The sequence below is a fragment of the Ochotona curzoniae genome, unplaced genomic scaffold, assembly GCF_017591425.1.
Source record: "Ochotona curzoniae isolate NIBS_2020 unplaced genomic scaffold, NIBS_Ocur_1.0 contig_3498, whole genome shotgun sequence".
NCBI classification, from domain to species: domain Eukaryota; kingdom Metazoa; phylum Chordata; class Mammalia; order Lagomorpha; family Ochotonidae; genus Ochotona; species Ochotona curzoniae.
Window position 1 is genome coordinate 39,769,942 of NW_024465885.1, and position 26,474 is coordinate 39,796,415.

At 41.5% G+C, this 26,474-nt stretch overlaps 1 protein-coding gene across 4 annotated transcripts in view; it reads left to right on the top strand.

Moving 5' to 3' along the window:
- The window catches only part of USP16 (ubiquitin specific peptidase 16), a 29,834-nt gene extending 5,124 nt beyond the window's left edge, over window positions 1–24,710 (top strand). For 2 of the 4 annotated variants that reach the window (XM_040980694.1, XM_040980696.1), the window contains 16 exons: window positions 1,633–1,811; window positions 6,864–6,967; window positions 9,375–9,478; window positions 10,623–10,807; window positions 11,265–11,360; window positions 12,260–12,390; window positions 12,630–12,717; window positions 14,005–14,083; window positions 15,566–15,657; window positions 16,644–16,700; window positions 18,428–18,604; window positions 19,045–19,708; window positions 21,820–21,914; window positions 22,783–22,869; window positions 24,281–24,437; window positions 24,532–24,710. In XM_040980694.1, coding sequence (XP_040836628.1) covers window positions 1,633–1,811; window positions 6,864–6,967; window positions 9,375–9,478; window positions 10,623–10,807; window positions 11,265–11,360; window positions 12,260–12,390; window positions 12,630–12,717; window positions 14,005–14,083; window positions 15,566–15,657; window positions 16,644–16,700; window positions 18,428–18,604; window positions 19,045–19,708; window positions 21,820–21,914; window positions 22,783–22,869; window positions 24,281–24,437; window positions 24,532–24,656 — 2,420 coding nt within the window. In that variant the 3' untranslated portion in view covers window positions 24,657–24,710. Of the gene's footprint in view, window positions 1–1,632; window positions 1,812–6,863; window positions 6,968–9,374; window positions 9,479–10,619; window positions 10,808–11,264; window positions 11,361–12,259; window positions 12,391–12,629; window positions 12,718–14,004; window positions 14,084–15,565; window positions 15,658–16,643; window positions 16,701–18,397; window positions 18,605–19,044; window positions 19,709–21,819; window positions 21,915–22,782; window positions 22,870–24,280; window positions 24,438–24,531 lie in introns of all 4 variants that reach the window. The other 2 variants (XM_040980692.1, XM_040980693.1) reach the window with 2 other exon arrangements.
- The last annotated feature ends 1,764 nt before the right edge of the window (window positions 24,711–26,474 follow it).

A 26,474-nucleotide genomic window follows, 5' to 3' on the forward strand; every position in this document is an offset into this window, starting at 1 on the left:
GAAATGATGTAGTTTAATGCAGAGTGTTTAGCACAGCTAATATGAAGTGTGCAAGCAGTATCAGAAATATATGTTCCAGGACTCTATACATGTTAACTTCCCTGTGAAACTTTTAGGAACCTTATCCTTCTCTTACACTGTAAAAACTTATGTCTTACACATGATTTAACTGTCTTATTTTTTCCCAGAGCGTTAGCTACTTAAAAAGAAAATTTGTGTGGGGCTGACATAGCATAGTGTGTTAAGCTGCTGTTTGCATTGCTGCATCTTGTATCAGAGTGCTGGTTCAGCTGCCAGCTGCCTTCATTCTAGCCTCTTGGTAATGTGCTGGAAAGGCAGTAGGTAGTCTCCCAAGAGCTTGGACCCTGTCACTCGTGTTTGAGACTATAGATGAAGTTTTTGGCTGCTAAGTTTGGCTCGTCCAAGCCCCAGGTGTTGAAGCTGTTGAGGAAATAAGCCAGTTGATGGTTGCTTTTTCTTCGAATAAATAAATGGGTATTTTTTAGCAAACGGGAGTCACTGCAATGGTTGCTTGTGCGTTCACTGGCATTTGGCAGCGGGGTGGCTGCAGCAGGCATATTTCTGAGAGAATGAAGGAACAGCTCTATAAATTTTTTTACTGACCCACTGAACTTATTTTTGGAATGACAGATCATTTCTTATAAAAGAGTGTTGCTTTGTGCACATTGTTGTGAACAGGTACTAGAGATTCTGGACTTTTCTTCCCTGCCCTTCTCATCCCTATGTTCGAGCTCACAGAGCCAGGCATTCACAGCAGCTGCAGCAGCAGTTGGCAGGAATTATTTGGTTGTTCTTTTTAACTAACAGTGACTAGAAAGCAAAATTCATTCACTCTTCTGTTCCAGAATCACAACAGCCATGGTTGTAAGGAACTGCAAGATTGAACTGCAAAGATTTCACTGCAGCTCCAGTTCAGGTCACTGGTGAAGCAGAGGAATGTTGGCCTTTTAAACAGAAATATTATTTGGAACCTTTTATGATAAGGAGAGTGAGATATATGATAAAGGACCATAACATTAAGAAAATAGTCATATTTATACATAAGCATATATAAATATGTGTGGAGTATAGTGATTTCCAAAAAAATAAACTTTTAAATTTGTGTAAGATTCCTTTCTGTCAATCTCCTAATGCTCAAATATCAAAGAAAAAATGTTCAAGATTTATTCTTTATTTGAAAGGCAGAAGAGAGACAGAGAAAGAATCTTACATTAGTTGGTTCATTTCCCAAATGACCGCAATGGCTGAGGCTGAGCCAGTGTGAAGCCAGGATCCAGGAGCTTCTTCTAGGTCTCCAGTGTGGGTGTAGGGGCCCAAAGCTTTGGGCCATGCTCCACTGCTTTCCCAGGCACATTAACGGGGAGCTGGATCAATAGTCGAGCAACTGGGACATGAACTGATTGCCCTATTGGATGTCATAATCAGAGGCTTAACATGCTACGTGACAACACTGAGACCCCCCCCCCCCCCCAAAATTTTAAGCTTTCATGTTGTCTATTTATGTAGTAAACTTACTTTTGAAGTTTGGTAAAGATTAAATTTTGTGGTTAATTGAAAAGGCTATATATATTTCTTTAACTTTGTATGTTTCTTTACTGTTTATTTTAATAGAGTCTGTGTGCAAACACCTTAGAAAAGGACTGGAACAAAATAATTTGAAAAGGGCTCTAGTGAATGTGGACTGGAATATTTGCCAAGACTGTAAGGCGGACAATAAGATAAAAGATAAATCTGAGGAAGAAGCAGAAGAAAACCCTTCAGTTTGGCTGTGTCTTAAATGTGGCCATCAGGTATGCCTGTATTTTCATCAATAAGGGATTTTAAAAACTTTTTGATCTTGCTTGAGAAGGTATTCCCTGTAGGTCTGGTGTGTATAACCACGTTACTGGGCGGTATTGATCATGTTTTCTAGGGAGTTGGTTCTGAGACTGGACTTTTTTAATATAGGTGCTGAGTCAGTGAGTGTGCTCAGGTACCACACAAGTAAGAGAGGGAGGCAGTTTGAGGCAGAGGAAGAATCTGGTTGAAGAGGAACTTGTAGTAGGGCCTCAGCCAACATGTAACCCAGATCCGTTAGATAAGTCCTAAATTGAGTCAAGAGACCAAGTCTTGTACCTGCGTGTAGACCAGTCATTGGATGTGGCCTGTCCCTCAAATGCTGTAGGGACCTTGGGCAAGGCAGCACCCTTCTGTGAGAGTAATTCTTGGGGATGGATAGATTGAGCTTTGATCTCTCAGCCGGCCACCTTCATGGCAGTTGGGGTAAGGAATATCAAGGTCTGGCATGGGGAGAAGGTATTTGGCTGGTGCATCACAGTGTCCACTAAACCAGCTCACAGCAACTGCCAAGTTATTAAGTGTCATAACCTTCAGTCACCCTTAGTGATGACAGTGACGACTCTAAGTGTTAGGACACTGGGATACTAGACAATCCTATAATGAATTTTCAAGATAGGGCAGAAACACTTTAAAAAATAAATTTTGGTCAAAAATTTCATTGAAAAAATCTTAGATTCACATGTGGTTCTGAAAAATAATACGGAGGTTTTTTTTTTTTTTCTTACTGTTAACACTGTGTATATAACTTGATAAAATGTTACAGACTGAGGGAGATTACCCCTGGAGCTCTGGTGGGCATGACTTAGAGCTTACCTGCCAGCCATGAGTATTGTACATGACCTGTGTACATGATTGGAGGGTCTAAAGGGATAGACGTGCCTTCTGCTGTTGTTGGGTGGGAGGACTGTCGGGGAATGTCTCCTGCCCTTCCCCTTTTTTAGTCAATATAAGCTTGTGCGTGCATTACAGTAAAAGGACATGGTTGCCCAGGATGTCTCCGTTGGGTCTTGGGCTGCAGGACAGTGTCACCTCACCCCATCAGTGACAGAAAAAAACTCCAAGAACAGACGTGGGGTAGTCTGATCTCATTCAGATTCCTGTAGTATTTTCTGTCATTATTTATGTATTGTGTTCTGTAAACTTTTATCACCATGAATTTGTGTGCCCATCACTACAGTCAAAATCCTGAATAGGGAGCAGACATCTAGATTAACATAGAGACACCTGCTTGCTACATCAAGGTGAAGGAGCTTGATGCCAAGGGCTAGTTCTTGATTGAAACTTCTTGCTGGTGCATCTCCTGGGAGGCAGTTCTTGAGTTCCTGTTACCTGCAGGACAGACCTGGGTTGCATTTCTGTTTTCTGCCTCCTGACCTGGCCAAGCCCTGGCTGTTACCGCCATTCCAGGAATGAACTAGCCAGCCTTTGTAGTATTGTCACAATTGCTATTTTAGCCATTGTAATGGGTATATAGTTAGAGCTAATTGTCAAGAGCAGGTGTTTGGTCTGATGCTGGCTAAGATGTCTGTGTTGCTTGCTGGAATGCATGCATGCTGTTCTGGACTCTGCAGCTCTCTCTGTCACAGACCCTGGGCGGCAGCACGTAATGGCTTTGAATAGCAGTATCCCAGCTACATGTGTGAGAATTCTTAGCTCTTGATTTTTGGTCTGGGCAAAGACCCAGTACTGTGGACGGAAGATCAGGCTGTTTCTGCCTTCCAAATACAAGGAAGAATTAGGGAAAAAAAGGGAGAAGTAAATTGGTGTTAGAAAAAAACTATTTGCTGTTTATTTGTTGCAAATTAGCCTCTTGCATACATGTGATAAATATGACTATATTTTGCCATTTCAAATTTGCAGACTGTATTTTCTGTTGTAAATTTTATTCTGCCTCATTTCAACTTCTGCAGGAAAGACAGCTTCTGTTTGAACTGCTAATGCGCATTCACTAGTTGGCTTCTCCATTGCCAGTGATTAACTGTTTTCTCAAAATGACTGCTTGTATTTTTACTGATCTCAAGTGGTACTATATTTCTCAAAATTTGTATCAAATTTAAAAAAATATTTATTTTTATTGGAAAGTCAGATATATAGAGAAGAGCAGAGACAGGAAAAGCTTTCGTCCGATGTTTCACTCCCCAAGTGGCCACAATGGCTGGAGCTGAGCTGATCCGAAGCCAGGAGCCAGGAACCTCTTCTGGGTTTCCCGTGCGGATTCAGGATCTCAAGATTTTGGGCCGTCTTCTACTGCTTTCCCAGGCCACAAGCAGGGAGCTGGATGGGAGGTGGGGCTGCCGAGGTTAGAACCAGTGTTCATATGGGATCCTGGCATGTTCAAGGCGAGGACTTTAGCTTCTAGGTTACTGTGCTGGGCTCTAGTATCAAATTTTAATTCATTTGTTTTGGAGGTAGATGTTTAGTGGAATAAATTAAATCATTGCTGTTTGATATCATAAAGAATTAGAAGCTGCTGATACACATTGTTCTCTGAAACATGCATTTAGTTATATAGTAGCAATGGGACCAACTATTAAGGTGCATTCTAGAAGTTGTAGGCAGTTCAGAAAGGTACATAGTGGAGCTGTGTTTCCTAACAGTGATCTGACTAGCTGGAGGCAGAACCTTTTATAAATAAGCCTGCCTGTCTTTTAAGTTAAAGACTTATCATTGCTTCAATCACTGCTTACTAGCTATTTCTCATGTGTTAGGTGTTTTGATATTTGAAAAATTTTGCTGTCAACTTGAGCCGTTGGAATGTAGAATGCAAGCAGAGGGATATGCCTATTGATAACTTTAAATACAATGTAAAAAATAAGGAATGCGACCAGGAATTTTTCTCTTTTAAGTAGGTAGCATTTTTTAAAAAACCTGTTTTTTTGAAAGACAGTTATATAGAGAGAAGGAAAGACACCCCAGAGGGCCACAACAGCCAAGGCTGGGCCATTCTGGAGCCTGTGGTCAGGAGCCAGGGCGTCTGAGGAGTCTGCCACATGGGTCCTGGGTCTCTTATGGGAAGTTGGCACCACAGGTGGAGGCTTAACCTACCACGTTTGTATGTTTTCTTTTCTTTTTTTTGATAGACTGAGAAAAAGATTTAAGAGAGATCTTCCATTGTGCTGATTCACACCACTCTAGCACAACTACCCCCAAATGCCTGCTGCAACAGGCAGAGCTGAGGCAGGTTCAAGCAGGAGCCCAGGACTGTATCCAAGTCTCCCATGGGACGGGCAGGGACCCAAGCACTTTGGCCATCATTCACTGCCTTCCAGAGTGCATGTTAGCAGGAAGCTGAATCAGAAACAGAGTAGAAGAAAATTTTTGGGCGGGGGTGTTGTGCTTGACTCGACAGGCTAATCCTCTGCCTGCAAATAAAAGCAAGCACCCCAAATGGGTACTGGCTTGTGTCCTGGCTGTTGCACTTGCCGTCTAGCTCCCCCTAGTGGCAGCAGAGGATGATGCAAGTCCTTGGGATCCTGCACCCACGTGGGAGACCTGGAGGAAGCTCCTGGCTCCTGCCTCCTGACTTTGGATCAGCTCAGCTCCAGCCATTACTTGGGGAGTAAACCAAGAGAAATAAATAAATCTTGTAAAAAAAGGAAAAAATTTAAAAATGTTTAATTTTACTTTTAATATTAAGAGCTGCATGCTCATCATGGCGACCTCCAGGTTTGGTGGGGAGGGTCAAGGTGTGGGACAAATGTTTTCATTCTTTTTTTCCTCCTGGGTCTGCAGGGACAGAAAGAGAAGAGGCTACTCTCTTTGCTTTCAAGCTGTGTTAGCACCCGGGGACAGGGGATAGTCATTTGATGAAGCCCAGTGTTCTGAGAGTGTTATTTTAGTGATTTTGATAGTTCTGAAACATCATTAGCTTTGCCCAAATGTGTAGATGAAATTTGAAATTTGAAACAGGCACTTGGCTTCTGGAAAATGAGCATTTCAAGCAGCAGCTTATCCATCCCCACACCATGAAGGGTTTCTCATGTATATAATGAGCAGGGATTTTCAAATTATTTTATTTTTCATGATACCGTTGCATAGGCTCAGGAAATGATTCTTTTTAAAAAAGATCTGTGTATTTATTCTAAAGGCAAATTTACAGAGAAACTGAGAGGGAGAAATAGAGATCTTCCATCTGCTGGTTCATTCCCCTAAACGGCCACAACAGCTAGAGCTGGGCTGCTCCAAACCAGGAGCTTATTTCTGGTTTCCCACATGATGACAGGGGCCCCATGGACTTGGGCCATCTACTACTGTTTTGCCCAGCATGTTAGCTGGGAGCCGGCTTGAAAATGAAATTATGAGACTTGAACCAGTGCCTTTATGGGATGCCAACACTGGCACTGTTTTATAGGATTTTTTAATGGGAAGGTTGTAGTAAATTTTCTCCTGGAAGGATAAGCATTTGCATCTGGGACGTGTAAGCTTTTGAACAAGATCATGAAGAGTGGGTGGGATTTGTTCAAGTGGCAGTGTTTATATAGGATTTAATTCAATAGAATTACAAGAAACAAACTATTTGCTTGTGGAAGTGTTACATGCTTTTTAGCTAATAGTTGGCATGTGAGGTGGAGAATATACTGATAGGTTGAGACGAGGGTGTTAGATTTGTTCATCAGAAGAGTTTATAAACGGAGGGTGAGTAGAATTTTTACATTATGTGAGTAGAGCTTTCTTTTAGGACCATTAAACTGAAAAGCAGATGTACATTTAGGAGACTGAAGCTCAGAGTGTATTCAGGAGGGTGGTGAGGGTGCCAAGTCAGGGGCAATGAGAGCTGCATGGCTGTGACTTCACTGGGGAGGACGGGGGAGGACGGGCACTGGTGTGCCTGGCTTTTTAAGCATCGGCCTCCTTGAGTGTCTGGTTGCCTGTGGGTATCTAGTATTAATAAGGCCAAGATTCCAGAGTCTAACACTTTATATTCCAATTGTGATTGGCTCACTTGCTTACGATAGATGAGGATGGATTTCTGTGCTTTGAGGTTGATGACTCTGATTCTCCAGGGCTGTGGCAGAGACTCCGAGGAGCAGCATGCCTTGAAGCACTACCTGACACCACGATCTGAACCACACTGTCTGGTTCTCAGTTTGGTTAACTGGAGTGTATGGTGAGTTTTACTTCCTGTGCCCATTATGCGGAAAAGTGCTTGAAAGGTCAGAAGATGGGCCCGGCGGCGTGGCCTAGCGGCTAAAGTCCTTGCCTTGCACATGCCGGGATTCCATATTGGTGCCAGTTCTAATCCTGGCAGCCCCGCTTCCCATCCAGCTCCCTGCCTGTGGCCTGGGAAAGCAGTCGAGGACGGCCCAAAGCCTTGGCACCCTGCACCCCCGTGGGAGATTGAGAAGAAGCTCCAGGCTTCTGGCTTTGTATTGGCGCAGCTGTGTCATGGGCACTTGGGGAGTGAATCATCGGATGGAAGATCTTCCTCTCTGTCTCTCTTCCTCTCTATATATGACTTTCCAGTAAAAATATATCTTTAAAAAAAATAAGAAATGTTAAAAGCTGAGAGTTTTCAAAAATATTTAAGAAGAAACAAAGTTTAAAAATTTTAAAATACTTAATGAAACACCATCATTTTCAAAAACCCAGACATTGCCATTTTAAAAAATTTTCTCACTAATTATAGAAAAATTGCTTGCTGTAGACAACTTAGGAATCTATCTTTTTGTTTTTCTTGCTATGATGTTATAAAAAAAAAGTGGTGTGTTATTTTAGTTTAAAGATTGGGATGAAGGTGGGCTGTTGTGATGGCTCACTGGCTAACCCTCCACCTGGAAGTGTCAGCATTTCGTATGGGTCGGTCATGTCACACCTGCTCCACTTCCTGTCCAGCTCTCTGCTTATGTCTGGGAAAGCAGTGGAGGAAGGCCCAAGTCCTTGAGCCCTGCATCCATATGGGAGACCTGGAAGAGGCTGCTGCGTCCTACCTAACGGCCATTTGCGGAGTAAAACAGTGGATGGAAGATCCCTCTCTATTCTTCTCTTTGTAAATTTGCCTTTCCAATAAAAATAAATTCTAAAAAAAAAAAGAAAGAAAGAAAGAAGTGGAATACGGGGCGTGCGTTGTACAGAGTGTAATGCCACCCCCTATAACGCTGGTGTCCTCATGGGTGCCCTTTGGAGTCCCGGCTGCTCCACTTCTCACCCACAGCCCTGCCCATGGCCACTGGAAAGCTGCAGAGCAAAGCTCCTGCCGCTCACACGGGAGCCCAGCTGAGGCTTCTGGCTCTGTCCTTCGGCCTGACTCAGCCCTGGCCACTGGGGCCCTCTGGGATATAGACCCGTGGATAGAAGAGCTTTTTCTGTTTGTAACCCTGTCAAATAAGTAAATAAATCTTAAAAAGAATTGAGGCACTAGGAATAAATTTCAGATAAATAAATATTATAAAATTTTGGCAGTGAATTTGTGAGAAAATAAGAAGTCAGTCTGATAGGTTGTTTTACTATATTTTAATGTCATCTAATTCTCATGACAATATAATCTTTTTCAGTGTTCAGTGAGCAACACCTGTCAATTGTAAAATTTTAAATTTTGTTGGTATCTTTGTATTTTGAAATATGTGTGACAAAGGCTTTTGACTTTCATATCGGAACCAATCAAGTAAAATGTTTGGAGTTTTTGCAGTATTTATACGTAGTCATACACAAAAATTAGTTACTCCTCACTAGGGTATTGAAGATTTCTCTGCACACCCTTCCTAAAACTGTTCTGCACCTCAGCTGTTGACATATACCTTGTTAGAGTTATAAGCCAGTTTAGACTATGCTGAAATCTGCCAAGTTCAGCAAAATTATGCTTCAACACTATAAACTGCTAAATACTAAAATGAAAATAGACACGAGACAGCTGAATAGTACCCTATAGCCACTTTAAGGTGTATAGAAACCAGTTGTATATAACTAAAATTGAAATGTCAATGAAGTAGTCACAGGATGTGGTTAAGAACTTGCATTTTTTAACATATTGGTTTACTCAATACCATGTCAAAAAATTCCATAATGTTGTAAATTGTTGTTGGTGTTGGGGCCCTCAATTGATCGGGATGATATTCTGCCAGCTCTACCTTCAGACCAGAGATGGTCTCCCCAAGAAACTGTTGAATTTATCTGGACAATAAGATGCTGGGCTCTAGTCTTGGTATATGCATTCAAAGAAAGAATCTTGACTTAATTTGAACTATAATAACTGCAACAAGGTGGGGGAATCCACCATGGGGAGAGGGAGCAGGGAAGGGTTGGGGGAATCCCAGAGCCTGTGAAACTGTCTCACATAATGCAATGAAATTAATAAATTAAAAAAAGAAATATATATATGTATATGTAGTCATAATTCTGGCTAAGTTTATTTCAGAGTGAATATTAATAATAGTCATTAAGAAACTAGAATTTCATTTGTAGTTTTTCTGTTGGAATATTGTTATTCACATACTTTAGGCTCCAGGTATTATAATTTGCTTACTTTAAAAAAAGGTTGTATGTTTATCACCTTTCTCTGTTACCCTTCTGGCTCATAGGTGTTACATTTGTGATGAAGAAGTCCAGTACTGTAGCTCCAACCGATTGGGCCAAGCAGTTGATTATGTTAGGAAACAGGCTGGTAATCCAGCTCCAAAACCAGGTAAAACAGACTTTCTTTCTCGATCTGTACTATAGTGTTGATTGTGTATCTGCCGATACTAATATCTGTTGTACTACTTGGAATTACGTGCAGCTAAATGACATTATTTATGATTGCTCCCAAATTGTGAAGCTACATTTGACTCAGAATATGAAGCAGTAAGATGTGTTCGGTTGTAAGGAAGCCGTCTAACAGGTGGTGGAGGGTCTGTGCTGAGGCCAGGGGGAGTCGGGGTATTGTCACTGTGATGCATTTTGCCTTGGAAGGATTGGAGGCTGGCTGCTGGGATGCTGTCATTCCTGCGGGTGGTTAGATACGTCTCAGCTCTTTGCAAGCGTAATTAAGCTACTTGGGTTAACCTACAGTATTTGCTTTCAGGTAATCTTTAGATTTTTACCTTCACAAGTGTGTTTGCCAGAGCCGGAGTTATTTGCTGTTTATTTACAAATGGTTTTTTGATGAACAGAATCCATTGAAAAATTTATTTCACATTCATGTTTTTATGTTTTTGTTTCATACTTTTGTTTCATAATGATAAGCTCACTTGTGCAGAATTTCTGTGCAGTAAAAAAGGGAAGAATTTTTTTTTTAAAGACTTATTGTTATTGGTAAGTCAGATATGCAGAGAAGAAGAGAGAGGAAGGTCTTCTGTCCATTGATTCACTCCCCAAGTGCCCATGATAGCTGGAGCTGCACGGATCCAAAGCCAGGAGCCTCTTCTGGGTCTCCCACGTGGGTGCAGGGTGCCAAGGCTTTGGGTCGTTCTCCACTGCTTTTCCAGGCCACAAGCAGGGAGCTGGATGGGAAGCGGGGCTGCCAGGATTAGAACTGGCACCCATATGGGATCCCGGCACATGCAAGGTGAGGACTTTGACCTCTATGCTACTGCACTGGACTCAAACAGAATTGTATCAAAGGTTTATTCTTTGATTAGTTTGAGAAAATAATACTAATCAGTTCTGAAAATTGTTGATTTATTGGTTCTTGTTATAATTTGCATTTATTTGTTGATAGCATTTACACTCAAACTCGTGTTAAATGATGTTAGATGAAAAATCACATATACGAGTATTATGCCTAGAATATAACTTTACTCGTTTTGCTGTGTTTGTAAATTTTACTTCATCTTTTTTTCTTGAAGCAGAGCAAGATAATGGTAACATTGAAGTTGAAAATAAGAAATTAGAAAAAGAGAGTAAAAATGAACAAGAAAGAGAAAGAACAGAAAACCTCCCGAAAGAAAAGGCTTCCATGAATTCAGCTTCACAAATCTCTGTGAAAGGACTCAGTAATTTGGGAAACACCTGTTTCTTCAATGCAGTTATGCAGGTGCCAATGTCAGTTTTCTCACTTTGTGCTGAAGACCTGCTTCTTAAGCAGCTGTTCTCTGCTCCCTTCCTTCTCCCCTGCCCCACGCCCAGCCGATGTATTTGCGTGTATTCAAAGAAGAATCAAGGAAATGCTTATTGCATGTCAGGAAGACAGTGCAGCCAGCCTGGGTGCAGTGGGTCTTCCAGCAGTCCCGTGGGCCTTGCCCAGGGTGGAGCAAAGCACAGGACAAGGTCAACATAGACACGTTAGTTACGAGGGAGTGAGTGCTGGTGACAGAGCTGAGGGCTCGGACGGGGACTTCTCTGGGTGCTGGGTGAAGCGAGGAATAAGCTCAGGACTTAGGTTTATAAAGACCATGTGATTCTGTGCTTTGATAGAATAGAATCTAAAGAAATTAGAATGAATTAATAGGCCATTAAAGAGCTTTACTTTTCCTTTCCATACTATATTCCAGAATTTATCACAAACACCAGTGCTTCGAGAACTACTGAAAGAAGTGAAGATGTCTGGAACAGTTGTAAAAATTGAACCACCTGATTTCGCACTAACAGTATGTAGCTACATTTTTTCTTTTATAATAGGGAGCTATAGGGTGTTGACATTCATTTCTGTCTTTTTTATGTTTTTGTTTTGCTTGTTTTTATTTTAGCTACCAAGTTAGGTCTTAGGCTAACAGAAATTAGAAGGAACCATTCATGGCCACTTAGGTTGCCCTGTTTTTCTGTAAGATAGCATTTGATTTTCTTCTTGGGGAAATTGTTGATGTTTGTGACCTGGTCTTAGGTTTGCTTTATTAATTTTACTGTCTGTCCTTAACAAAGGGCTTATTTGTTTATTTGAAGGGCAGAGCAACTGGCAAAGAGCTTCCCTGCAGTGGTTCCCTCCTAAAATGGCCCACATGATTAAAGTAGTCAGGTCTGCGGGAGAAGCCCGGAACCTGGAACACCATGTGGGTCTCCCGAACGGGTGGCAGGGGCCCATGCACTTGTGCTGTCCCATTGCTGCCCCGGGCAGGGCAGCAAGGAGCTGGATTGGAAGTGGAGCACTCAGGATTCACTGGTGTTCCTATGGGATGCTGGCTAAATCCACTGTGTCCTGTTTCTGATATTTCATAAAGTGATGTCACTACATAGACAAGTAAATTTTACTTTGGCCATTTTTCTTATTTGCACTGGTTTATTTGTTCTTGTTTATGAACTTTATTGGTTTCTGATACGTAAAACTGCCAGATGAGGAAGTAAGTTATTCAGTAGGCAGTCTGTGAACAGAGATCTCTGTGTCTTCATTCTGGCCTTCTCAAAGGGAAACTTACCAGGAAAATTGGCAACACATGTTAAATAGTCACAGTTTGGTAAAGTAAATGATTCCGAAATCTGACTGAAGAAAGTAATTTTTATCCTTATATTCCGAAATCTGACTGAAGAAAGTAATTTTTATCCTTATATTCAGGAACCCTTAGAAATAAACCTTGAACCGCCAGGCCCTCTTACTCTAGCCCTGAGCCAGTTTCTTAATGAGATGCAAGAGACCAAAAAGGGAATTGTGACACCTAAAGAACTCTTTTCCCAGGTCTGTAAAAAGTAAGTATCCATTTTGGTTGTGTTTCTTGTGCATCATAAAATGCTGAGGAATAATATATAAAAGCCAATTGTATTAAAACTACCGTAGTTTGTGTGTATGTACTGTTTATGTATATAATGGTATTTAATATAATAGTGGATAAGATAATAGCATTTTACCTGACTAAACCAATTTTGACACTAGAGCCCTTTCATTGAAACAGACTCATTGTTGCTTTTCTTCCTTTGTTTTTCTGTAGAGCAGTGCGGTTTAAAGGCTATCAGCAGCAAGACAGCCAGGAGCTGCTTCGCTATTTATTGGATGGGATGAGAGCAGAAGAATACCAAGTTAGCACATTCTGACCATATTTTGTAAACTCATCTTCGTGAGCGTGGTTGTCATGTATTCTCTAAAGGCTGTTAACAACTGAAGGCTAGTTATTGAGGGCATTGTGCTTTACAGGTTTTTTTTCTACACCATCTTCAGTATGTAAGAGAATTTGAAGTGATTCTGTTTATACCTCGTGCTTTTGGTTACTTGGTGGTTAGAGCAGTATTATTATTATTTTAGATTTATCTTTTTTATATTGAAGGCAGATGGATGCAGAGAGAGGGCAATACAGAAAGAGGAAGAACTCTTTCATCGCCTAGTTCACAGCCCACATGAGCACACTGGCTTTGGCTGGACCAGGCAAAAACTAGGAGCCAAGAATTCCATCTGCATCTCCCATGGGGGAGGCAGGGCCCAAGTGCATGGGCCTTCTGCTGCTGCTTTCCCATGTACAGTAACAGGAAGCTGGGGTGGAAGTAGAGCAGCCAGGACCTGAACCTGCAGTCCAGTATGTAATTTTGTGTTCCTGGTGGTAGCTGAACTTGCTGCACCGTGGCAGCCCCAGCAGATTGTTCCTCAATAGATTTGATTGTATTAGACTCTGCCAGGAAAACTGCAAAATATTGGAAAATATTTGTGCCCAAACAATTCTTGGTTGTAGGGTGCCGTTAGTTTGAATATGATGTGGCAGTTATTCATTTTGCTAGAATCAGGAAACATCATGACATAAAATTTGTGTTGATTTTTAGGATATAAAATAATGTATTTGGGTATGTCAAAATAATTAATTATAGTGGCAGTGATAACAATTAATATTTATTTTTCTATATTTTGCTCTGTGTTATGAATTATCTTTATTTAGTTTTCATGTTCTAAAGGTAGATGCTATTATTGTTTTTTTCATAGCAAAGACTGAAGTTCTAGATAGAGAAGTTCAGGTTCAGATTCACCCTGCTTTGAGTTTTGGAATCTGTTGTTGTAACATTGTTAACCCCTCTACTTCTAGGGCAAGACATTTCAGTGGATTCTGAAAGAGTTATATTCTGAAAAGCTAGGCTTAAGATTTTGGAATGATGAGAAAGTACATTTATTTAGGAATTAGTGATTGCTTTATAGATAGATGTAATTCTTTTTAGCTCTTTGAATTAATTTTGAAAATGTGATTTTAGAAATATTAATTTTTACCTCAGTCAGTCTGGAGAGCTACATCCTGATCGCTTCCTGACTTGATTACCTATTTTCTAGGGAAAATAACGTAAAATTTAAGTTTAATAGTATATATATATCCATTTTATTACTTTTAGAGAGTGAGTAAAGGAATTCTTAAAGCATTTGGTAATTCTACTGAAAAATTGGATGAAGAACTAAAAAATAAAGTTAAAGGTAATGTCTGACTTTTTGAACTAAACCATTATAGTAGAATCCCTCTATACCTTAGGACAAAATTGCTGGCTTGTATATTTCACATCCACAATTATTAACATTTCTATATACTCATTGATCTTGGAAAAATAAATTCAGGACTCCTAAAAATATGTTAGAAAAATTTTAACTTGTTTGTTCTTACTCCTTTTACAATGGAAATTTTAAAGAGCTAAGATTACACCATAGTTTTCTGAAAGCTTTGAAGTTGTCATTAGCAGTGATCTCTGAATCACGCTGTTCACCGTGGGGTGTCAGTTTCTGGTTCACTGATGATGGAGCCAACGCAGGGTTATTTTCTGTGGCCCGTGAGGACTGAGGGCGGATCTGTGCAGCAGGACTCCACCTGTGATGGTGGGACTCTACCTCATTTACAGTGTGCTGGAGGCTGCTATCTGTATGGGCTGCTAGGCTGGCAAGACCAAAAAAGCACATTTTTCTTTTTATAAAATTTTGGCTGAAGTGGCTGAAAGTTACTGTATTACAAGGCACAGGTGGACCAAACTCTTAGTCGCTCTGTCCCCTTGGGCCTTGGAGAACCTCACGGGGAGCAGCATCCTGCCTTCTGGCACTGTCCTAAGGTGTCCACGTCGGTGCATACCTATCATTAGAATAATACTTATACACATTGTATGCGTTTGAAAAATTAGGGGAGCAGGAAATAAAATTTTGTCACCTTATGTTAAACATAGCAAGATTATTTCTGCAAACATTGGAAAATAAAAGCGGGATTTGTCTGAAGTGGTTTACTACATGAATGGCATGGTGTTCTGGCTGAAAGCAGGAATGCAGGATTCTGTCCTGGTCACTCTCAGCTGGCGGGGTCCAAGCGCTGGGAGCATTTCCTGCTGCCGCCTTTTTAGGGGTATTATCAAGGGGCTGCATTCAAAGCAGAGCACACAGGCCATTCAATATGGGACGCCAGTGTCCTGAGTGGTACCTTAGTGCATTGCATTCCAAATGCTTGCCCCTGAAAAATGCTGTAATTAGTTAATTAATTAAAACTACAACAGGAGGTCAGCTTCCGATAAAAATCAAAGTCGGAAGATACTTTTCTTCAAGCTTGACACTATGGTGTTTTATCAATACTGAATGTTAGAATGTTAGAGCTAAACCATTCATCCTAGTTCAGTGTGCTCAGTTTACTAATGGAGCTTTTGGTCTTTCGGAAATACCTCTGACCTGTACAGTTTCACAGTAACTAGATCTTGGATGAGACCTAGTTTTCTTATTCATGAAAGGTAATCATGTTAAATTTGTAATGCTCAGAGGTTGGATCTGTGCTCTCAGCTGCTGTACCATAAAAATAAAATTAGGTAATTACAGTTATAAAAGTCTGTGGGGCAGGAAATTAAAAATAATTTTAGGATTAGATAGGTAAGTAAGGGCTTTTAACTCAGTTAATCCTATAAAGTCAGTTGATAAACATTTTGTTCTTTATAGATTATGAAAAGAAAAAATCAGCACCAAGTTTTGTGGATCGCATCTTTGGTGGTGAACTAACTAGTACAATCATGTGTGATGAATGCAGAACTGTAAGTACATGCGTGGGCTGCATTTAATATTCATGGAGTATGGCTTATCGGTTTCTTTAAAAACAGGCCGGGGAGTGAATGGCAGGGGCTGGCACTGTGGATCAAGCCACTACCTGCAATCCCAGCATCCCTCATGAGCTCTGGTTTGAATCCCAGCTGCTGTCCACCCCATCCTGCTCCCAGCTCATGTGCTTGGGATGGCAGAAGATGGCTCAAGTGCTTAGGACACACCACCCACCTGGGAGATCCGGAAGAAGTTCCAGGCTCCTGGCTTTGACCGCATCCTGTCTCGGCCATTGTGTATGGCAGCCATGTGCAGAGTGTATCAGGACAGCAGAATCTCCCCCCTCTCTCTGTTCCTCTGTTCATATAACTCTGCCTTTCAAATAAATACATATAAAACCCCAGTAAGATCTTACATTCATGGATATTGTTCGTTGAATTATCCAAATGTGTCATATTCTTTGCTGCTGGAAATATCAGTATTCCTCTTAAATCCCCCCCCCCCAATATATTTATATGTTTGAGAGAGAGAGGATGCGCTTCCATGAGAGAGAGAGGAGGGAAGGAGAGCTTTACTCCAGAGCATAGTATCACTTAGAGTTGAACCTAGGCTGAAGCTGGGAGCTGGAATTTGAATCCAAATCTCCTCGTGGGTGGCAAGACCTCATTGAGCCATCATTACCCGCTCCCAGGGTCTACTTTGGATCCACCTAGGTGTTGAACCTGTGTACTCCGGTGTGGAGTAGGCTGAACACCCATCACTCCTTACAGCTTCAAGAAGTCAAACATTTTGATGTGCTTTTTTCTAAAACAGAGTTCTCCACATTGTGTATTTTTCATTTCAAATTTTCTTAAGCCTTTGTTTATTTTAACCCACCCCTTCCTCATCCCGCACCTCAGGGAAGGGGATTACTATTTTGTAATTAGAATTTATAGTGACTGCTTTCTTTTTACATTTTCTTTTTTTGCTCTGTTTGATTAAGGTCTCCTTGGTTCATGAATCTTTCCTTGATTTGTCTCTCCCAGTTTTAGATGACCAGGTAAGATTATTGAATTGATTGTATTAGACCCTTATTTGTTCCTTCTTAGATGCAAGGGAAACTTTTTCAGTTGTACACTACTAGCCCATGGAGAAGTTATTCTTGTGTTGGTTGAGATAAAATAATTTTTATGATTTAAATGAGGAATGAGGGACTTCTTTCAAAAAAAAAAATAAACATGATGATATGTATAGAGCTTTATAGGTAATTGATTGTATGAAAATATTTTCATGTTGATTACTATTGCCATTATTTAAGATTGATGACAAATCTTTGCTTTCTCACTTTAAATGGAGAATAGTATCTTTGTAAGCCATATTAATGTAATTCTTTGTAAATATTAGGAAAAAATTGAACAAATTTATGAATACTAGATAAATCATTATTCAACTTCACACAAATTAGAATCCCTTAGCTTGTTACATAGTATTGGGAGTCTTGCCAAACTTATTTTATTTTCTCTTTCTTTGAAACTACCATTTATATGCAAAGGAAGAAAAGAATAAGAGGTGATACCTATGGTATGATATCAGAAGTCGCTTGTAAACACAAGATGCATTCAGAAATGGACTATTTACAGCATTTATCTAATAGAATTCATTACATTCCTTCTATTACCCTTGCATTTGAAGTTATCTTTTTTCTTTTCATATGTGAAATCTTTCTAATATATGAGATGAATGAATTTTGTTCTTGATATATTTTAAAATTAATGGAAAATAATAACAAAATAGGAGTAGAAAAAATTTTTAGGTACATGAATTTTCCTAATTTAAAAAAAAATTTTAATTCATTTTAATTTGCAAACAGAATGGAGTCAGAGAGCGATCTTCCTTCTACTGATTCCCTTCCCAAATGGCCACAACAGTTGTAGCTGGGCTGGGCCGAAGTGAGGACCCAGGAGCTTGTTCTGGGTCTTTCACGTGGGTGCAAAGGCCCAGGTCCTCAGGCTGTCGCTTCTTACTTTCCCAGGTGTGTTACCACAAGCTGAATCATAAGTGAAACAGCCAGGACTCAAACCAGTACCACTGTAACCTATTACACAATGATGCTGGTCCCAACTTTTAAATTTCTTAAAAAATTTTAAAACTTTTATTTAATTGAAAGCTAGAATGAGAAAGAGGGACAGGCAGAGCAGGAAAAAAAATTCTTCCATTCTACTAGTTCATTTCCCAAATGCCTACAAGGGCTGGGTCTAGGACACAGTAAAACCAGTAGCCCAGAGCTCTGTCCAGATCTCCCAAGTGACTGGCAGGAACCCAGACACATGGAGTATCTTCTACGCCCTTCTCAGGCACATTAGGTGAGAATTAAATTTGCAACTGAGCAGCCAGGACTCAGCCTAGTGCTGTATTATGCAATGCCAGTACTAAGTCAAGTTAAGCTACATCAGGTAGTAGCTTAACTTGCTATGCCACAACTTTGACCAAAAACATGTCAGAATGTGTTTACAGATGCTTTAGAAGTGAGAAATGCTAGAGGTGTTGGAAATCCAGAGTGGTTCTTGTAGGCTAGTGTGAGTGTGTCAGCAAGCTGTGATCCTTCTGGAGTCTCTGAGGGAGAGTCGGCTGCTTCCGAGTCAGCATCTAGGAGGCACCTCATTCCTGCTCTTTCATCCTAACTTCACCTATTAACCATGACTTTTCTTTCAAACAACTGGTAGTTATAATATTTTGCAAATTCTTCTTTTTTCAAAGTTTCTGACTCATATTGTCTCCATATTTAAGAGTGGTAAGAAAAGTGTAAATGATAAAAATCTGAAGAAAACAATGGAAGATGAAGATAAAGACAGTGAGGAAGAAAAAGATAATGACAGTTACATAAAAGAGAGAAATGATATTCCTTCAGGAACAAGTAAACACTTGCAGAAAAAGGCCAAGAAGCAAGCCAAAAAGCAAGCCAAGGTGGGCAATTACGACTAAAATCATCTTTTTCTAAATTTAATTTGTTGGTTTTTTTTTAAGAGAGTATATTTATTTACTTGAAAGTAGCTGGCCAGCTGACACCAGGAGCTTAATCCAGGTCTTCATGAGATAGCAGATGTGCCAGCACCTCTTCCCAGGCCATTTGCATGAAGCTGGATCGGGCCCCACCGGGCACCCATAGGCAATGCCAGTGTCACAGGAACAACTGAGTTCTGTAAAACCACATTCTGAACTATTGAGCTTGTAGTGTGATATTGGTAATCATGCCTGATGTTTTCACTTGGGAATTACAGAATTCATGATGACTGTTTGCACAGAAGTTGCTTTGGATGTATGTGAGAAAAGATTGTACCTTTTTTTTTCTTTGTCATAGTTTCTAATATTTTATAGCTGTATTTTTATGTCTTTATTTTGCATAGAACCAACGAAGACAACAGAAAATTCAAGGAAAGGTTCTTCATTTAAATGATATCTATGCTATTGACCATTCTGAAGATAATGAGTGTGAGGCTGACATGTCACCCCAGGGAGACGTGGATGTGAAGTCCGACCATAGTTCACAAGAGGAAGTTACACCGGAGGAGTCTGGTGGTCATCAGAAGGATGTGAATGACCGAGAAGAAATAATAGAGTGTGTCACTGATAGTCAAGACGCCGCTGAGGAAGTAGATAAGCAAAATGTGAACATGAATAATGATCTGGAAGTTTTGGCATGTTCCCCCACTGAATGTAGTGGAAATGTCAATGGTGCGCAGCCGCAAGACGAAAGCAATGGAGAAGTAGACATTTCCAATGAGTTCAAAAACCTTAACTTGAATGTGACCGTTGAACCTGATGAAATAAATATAGAGATTGTGAATGACAGCCATACATCTGAGACAAAGGTATATGAGGTTGTAAATGAAGATCCAGAAACTGCTTTCTGCACTCTCGCAAACAGGGAAGCTTTCAGTGCCGACGAGTGTTCCATCCAGCATTGTTTGTATCAGTTTACACGCAATGAGAAGTTGCAAGATGCAAATAAACTGCTTTGTGAAGTGTGCACACGGAGACAGTATAATGGACCAAAGGCAAATATAAAAGGTATTTAGATTCTGTCACTGTAAATAAAGTTGATATTCAGGGGCACATTTTGCAATATATGGAGTACTCCTTTCATAACTGTATCAGGATTTAGGGGGCATTAGTGAAGGTCATCACTTTTATAAAGACTTTTTTTTTTTTTAAGATTTATTTGTTTTTATTACAAAGTCAGATATACAGAGAGGAGGAGAAAGAGAGAGGAAGATCTTCCATCCGATGATTCACTCCCCAAGTGAGCGCAACGGCCGGTACTGCGCCGATCCGAAGCCGGGAACCAGGAACCTCTTCCAGATTTCCCGCATGGGTGCAGGGTCCCAAAGCATTGGGCCATCTTCAACTGCTTTCCCAGGCCACAGGCAGGGAGCTGGATGGGAAGTGGAGCAGCCAGGATTAGAACCGGCGCCCATATGGGATCCTGGGCGCGTTCAAGGCGAGGATTTTAGCCAGTAGGCCATGCCGCCGGGCCCTAAAGATTGTAAAAATTATTTTAAAGATCTTATTTTTTTGGAAGGCAAAGAGACAAAGAGAAGGGGAGATTGTTCATCTGCTGACTTATTCCCCTAATGGCTATACCATCTGAGGCTATTATTTTAAAGATCTTATTTTTTTGGAAGGCAAAGAGACAAAGAGAAGGGGAGATTGTTCATCTGCTGACTTATTCCCCTAATGGCTATACCATCTGAGGTTAGGCCAGGCTGAGCCAGGAGCCAGGAATGCCATCTTCCAGGTCTCCACCATGAGTGACAAAGCACTTGGGAAGTCACCTGCGGCCCTCCTAAATCCATTAGCAGGAAGCTGGGTTGGAAGCCCAGGAGCTAGGACGAGCCAGTGCTCAAAGTGGGATGCTTACGTCCTGAGCAGAAGCTTACTTCACATTAAGTTCCCATGCAAATATCTGGTCATCAGGATGGAAACAGAACCTCACTGGAGTGGCTGATGCTCCAGCAGCAGTTAAAGGTGAATGGTTTGATTTCCAGCACCTGTCAATGTGTGGGTCGTCCCATTAGAATGCTCCCCCACCAGGGGCTGGCACTGCGACGTGGTGGGTAAAACTGCTGCCCACTATACCAGCATAACATTGGTGCTGGTTTTGAGTCCTGGCTGCTCCACTTTTGACCTGGCTCCCTGCTGATGTGCCTGGAGAATCAGCGAAGGATGACTCAAATCTTTGGACCCCCGCACCCATGTGGGAGGCCTGAAGAAGCTGCTGGCTCCTGGCTTCCAGCCAGTCCATTTCCAACCATTGTGGCTATTTTGGGGGTGAAACAGTGGCTAGAAGATCTCTGTCTCTCCCTCTATAATTCTGCCTTTCAAATAAATAATTAATAACTTATTTAAAGAAAGAATACTTTCCCAACGGCCTTTTACAGATAGTGCTGTTTCTTTGCATTCTCAGTTCCCTGCCAGCATTTGTGGTGGCTCTCATTTTCCTGTCACTCAAGAAGCCACGTTTTACGAGATCAGGATACTCACATGACATGCGTAGCTCCAGGTGCTGGCAGGACGAGAGCCTCGTTACAGTCTCCTTCCAGTTTGATATGCCTTTTTTTTTTTTTTTTTAAGATTTATTTTTATTATTTTTTCATTTGGAAAGGCGGATATACAGAGAGGAGAGACAGAGAGGAAGATCTTCCGTCTGATGATTCACTCCCCAAGTGAGCGCAACGGGTCGATACTATGCTGATCCGAAGCCAGGAGCCTCTTCCGGGTCTCCCACTCGGGTGCAGGTTTCCAAAGCTTTGGGCCGTCCTCGACTGCCTTCCCAGGCCACAGGCAGGGAGCTGGAAGGGAAGCGGGGCTGCAGGGATTAGAACCAGCGCCCATATGGGATCCCGGGCGTGCGAGGCGAGGACCTTTAACCACTTGCGCCACTGCTTCCGGGCCCCTCGATATGCCTTCTTCAACTTCGATACCTGCAGGCATATAAATGCTTGAAAAACAATCCGTGATTTTCCCTTATGCTCCAAAGTTGAAACTATTCAATACCTGCTTCTTTATAGAAAAAAGTTTGGTGAACCTTGCTTTACCTATTTGAAATTATTTCCCAGCAAATATTTATGCCTTTGGGGGATCTGATTTTCACATTGCTAAATATTCCCTCCTTTTTGCAGGTGAAAGGAAACACGTTTACACCAATGCTAAAAAGCAAATGCTGATTTCTCTTGCTCCTCCTGTTCTCACTCTTCATTTAAAGAGATTTCAGCAGGTACTCCTTGTCACTCCAAATGTTTAAATATTTAACCTACTGTATTATTGTTCAGGTGTATTACTGTAGTTGTTTCAGTTTTCTGTTATATTTTAATTCAAACTTTAAGGAAATGGAGCAATAAATCAGTGGGCAAGAAAGCTCAGATATCAAGGTATAGGGAGCGATACAGGCACATTCCTTCCTCCCGTTTGTTAGAAATGATACCGTTCTTAGTGTGTTAACTTCAACCAAAATTGCGTGTTGAACTACCCAGCTTTCCTGCCTGTGTTTCATATAGGAGCATGAGTGTTTTTCGTTTTTGTGTGTGGTAGCTTAATGGTACTGACCCTTGATAAGAGCACATTTGTGCCTTTTATTTTTATCTCTTTGGTGACTCCATCTTATCTGGAAGACTTTGCAGTAAGCCTCAGGACGTTCAGATTCTGGGCCATTTTAGACTATATTTCCAGGATCTTGGGAAAATTCTGCTTCTTATGCTTGTTACACAGGTGAAGCAGTTGAGTGGTTCGTTACTTAATGTGTTGTACTCGACTGGAAGGTAATACCGGCAATATGTGTTTCACAGAAAGAATTCTGCTATTTAGAAATTTTTCAGAGCCTTGCACTCTGGAATAATCAAATCTGGTTGGCTAAAACAGAAATATTATAAACTTTATTGTGGAAGTACCATCTATGCTTGTGGTATGTGTTTACTGAGCAAAAACTAACTTGGACTCACTCAGCAGCCCAGAACAATACCTTTCCCTAAGATTGAACTAGGACTGGATGTTGGTGGTAGTGCTTTGGGTATTGGCGGGAGCCTAGAGGTTTCATAGTATCTACAGCTTTTCTAGGAAAATAACTCAATTTGTTTTCCTTCTTTTAGGCTGGTTTTACTCTGCGCAAAGTTAACAAACACATAAAGTTTCCAGAAATCTTAGATTTGGCTCCTTTTTGTGCCCTTAAATGTAAGGTATGTGAAAGAAGTACTCTATCTTTTTTGTTTGTTAGGAAAATCCCATGAAGGGCAAATCATAGCTTGCCAAAGATTTGGGTCACTAACTCACATAAGTAGGTAAGAATTACTGAGTAGCGTGGGTCTTTGATGATAATATCTAATCTGTTTACATTGCCAGCTCCCAGCATAGCCCTATTTTGCACAGCCATGCCTTTCGTCCAGCGTTTTTGCCTGAAAAACTTGTTTCATCTTGATTTGTCACTTTTGCTCTATGAGAATTACATGGGACATGGTGTGTTTTAGTGTTCCCTGAACCACCAGTATGCTGGCTTACTTTATATCACCCTGGTTTGTGTATACCAGTCTCAACAGTCATATTAAACAGTTAAAAACTACAGGGTAGGGCCCCAGTGTGGTAAACCTAGTGGCTGAATCCTTGCTTTGCAAGCACCTGGATGCTATACGGGTGCTGGTTTGTGCTCGACTTCCCATCCAGCTCCCTGCTTGTGGCCTGGGAAGGCCATCAAGGACGCCCCACAGCCTTGGGACTCTGAACCCACATGGGAGACCTGTAAGAAGCTCCTGACTTCGGATTGGCTCAGCTTCAGCCTTGGCGGCCATGTGGGGAGTGAATCAGCGGACAGAAGATCTTTCTCTATGTATCTCCTCTCTGTAGATCTGCCTTGCAAGGAAATAAATCTTAAAAAACAAAAAAAGTTAAAGGAGCAGGGTTGGGAGGTAGAAAAGATGGTGAGTTCCCCTTTGGGATTCACTGAGCGTCAGGTACCTTTGAGATCCACCAGTCATAGCACCAGCCATGTTTTCTTTTTCCCGATATGATTTTTTTTTCAATATCATAGCTACACCACTGAAATCTACCATCTGCTGCTTCTCTCCCCAGGTGGTACCAAAACAGTAGTTTCTGGGTGTTCCACTCAGGTGGTGGGGCCCACGCCCAGGCTGTTAGTAGGGTAGCTGGATCATAATTGACAAGCACACAAATCGATGCCTCTCAAGTGGCACTGGCATGGCAGGTCGCAATTTCCTCACTGCACCACAATGCTGAGTCGGGGTTATTTCTGACAACCTAATATTGTCTGTTTCCACTTAAGGATTACACTTTGGGCATGTAATAGAATGATGTCCAGGGTTTGAAATGATCTCACAGCTCCCAGAGAAACCCTCCAGTTATCCAGACCGTGTAATCAGTTATAAGTGGCCTGGGGTTTATGGTTCTTCCACAGGAGAAGCTGGAATGACAAGAAACATCTCAGTAGGCAGAGAAGAGGGAGGGAGAACTAGTCGGGATTGGATTCATGAATAATTTTGATCTTCAGAAAGTAAAGGTTAAGAAGTACAGGCTTTTTTTTGCCAGTGACCTCTGTGAAACAGGAAGAGAACTAACTTCTAGATTTTATTTTTAAAGAATGTTGCTGAAGAAAATACAAGAGTACTGTATTCCTTGTATGGGATTGTTGAACACAGTGGTACAATGCGGTCAGGACATTACACCGCCTATGCCAAGGCAAGAACTGCCAGTACTCGCCTCTCTAATCTCGTTCTTCACGGTGATATTCTGCAAGGTAAGAGGTCCTGGAACATTTGGGATTTTAAACTGATAGCAGGACTAAAAAGAAATATCTATTTACATTTCATTTTCAATTTCCTCTTTGACAGGTTTAGAAATGGAATCAACCAAAGGGCAGTGGTTTCACATCAGTGATACACATGTGCAAGCTGTGCCTACCACTAAAGTCCTAAACTCACAAGCATACCTCCTATTTTATGAAAGAATATTATAAAACAAAACTGGTTTTTACAGTGGCTGTATAACAATAAAGAAGTAACGACTATAATAAATCATGTTTACTTAATATTAACTACATGACAGAAGAAATCATGTTTGAATATTGAAGGGAAAAATAACTACAAAGATCTACAGTGGTTTTGTATTGTCACAGTGGTTTTTATTCCTGCTTCTATTTCCTGAAAGGAAATTCTCAGTTACTTGAAATCTACGCTTAGCATGTCTGGGCAGTAGGTTGCAATGCATCAATAAACGGACTTACTCCACAATTTGTTTTATTATTTGTAAGATTTGAAGTTGCACTGACTTTTGTTTCAGACTTGCCAGTGAAACATACTATCTGTTTTATAACACAGGGGCTGGCAGCAGAATGTAACTGCATCCTTCTACTTACAGCGTGCCTGACCTGGGACGTAGCACCCACTGCGTACTTGCTCCTGTGCAAACTGTCAGCTGACTCAAAGCAGAAAACACACACAGAGCCAGGCTTCTGGGTCTATGATTGTTCCAAGGATTCCTTACTGCCAGCATCCCAGAGCCTAAGGCCTGTCTACTCACTCATCACATAGTATTTGTCTCAATCTTGAGTCTTCCTAAGATTTCTTGATGAGGACCCAGTGTGATGGCTCAGTGGCTAAAACCTTGCCCTGCACATGTCACTTCATGCCTGTCTGCTCCACTTCCTATCCACTGTATGTAGCCTGGGAAAGCATAGGGTGACCCTGCACCCAAGTGTGAGACCTAGAAGCTCCTGGCTCCAGACTTTGGATCAGCTCAGTTCCACCTATTGTGGCCACTAGAGAGTGAAACAGTGGACAGAAGATCTTTCTGTCTTCTCTCTGTAAACCTGGCTTTCTGAAAAAATGAATCAAACTTTTCTTAATGCACCTTTGGTGTAGCAGTAGTCAGAAAGAAAGACTCCATCACCCATATTATAAATTTCCTTTTACGGCCTGATGTGGTAGGCAAATGGCTAAGTCCTTGCCTTGCCAGCAGCAGCATCCCATCCAGGCACCGGTTTGTGTCCCAGCTGCTCCATTTTCCATCCAGCTTCCTGCTTGTGGCCTGGGAAAGCAGTCAGGGACAACCCAAAGCCTGGGGACCCTGCACGCTCATGGGAGACCGTTCCGGCCAGCAGAGCCAGTAATGTGGACACTGGGTTGGTCTAGGGGATGAGGCACCGATAGGAGACCAGTGATGGTGGAAGCCTCTCTGAAGTCTCTCATTTGCCCTTTCACCTCTACTTGTTTACTCTTTCCCCCGCACCCCCATTAGCGCATGTTGGATACAGCTGAGTCCAATTAAACCAGGTGCTTCTAGCCCCAAGCCCGCTCCCTCTAGTGCTCGGCTTAACGAGTGCTAGTGAACTCCTTAGCCCACAGCAGGAGACCCAGAAGAATCTCCAGGCTCCTGGCTTCAGATCGGCTCAGCTCTGGCCCTTGTAGCCACTTGGGGAGTCAATCAGCAGATGGAAGATCTTTCTGTATCTCCTCTCTGTAAATCTAACTTTTTGATAAAGATTTTTTTTTTAAGATTTTATTACAAAGTCAGATATACAGAGAGCAGAGAAAAGATGATCTTCCATCTGATGATTCACTCCCGAAGTGATGCCAACGGTCAGTGCTGTGCTGATCCAAAGCCAGGAACTTCCTCCAGGTCTCCCACACTGGTGCAGGATCCCAAAGCAATTGGGGATTGGGCCATCCTCAATTGCTTTCCCAGGCCACAGGCAGGGAGCTGGATGGGAAATGGAGCTGCGAGGATTAGAACCGGCGCCCATATAGGATCCCAGCAAGTTCAAGGCGAGGACTTT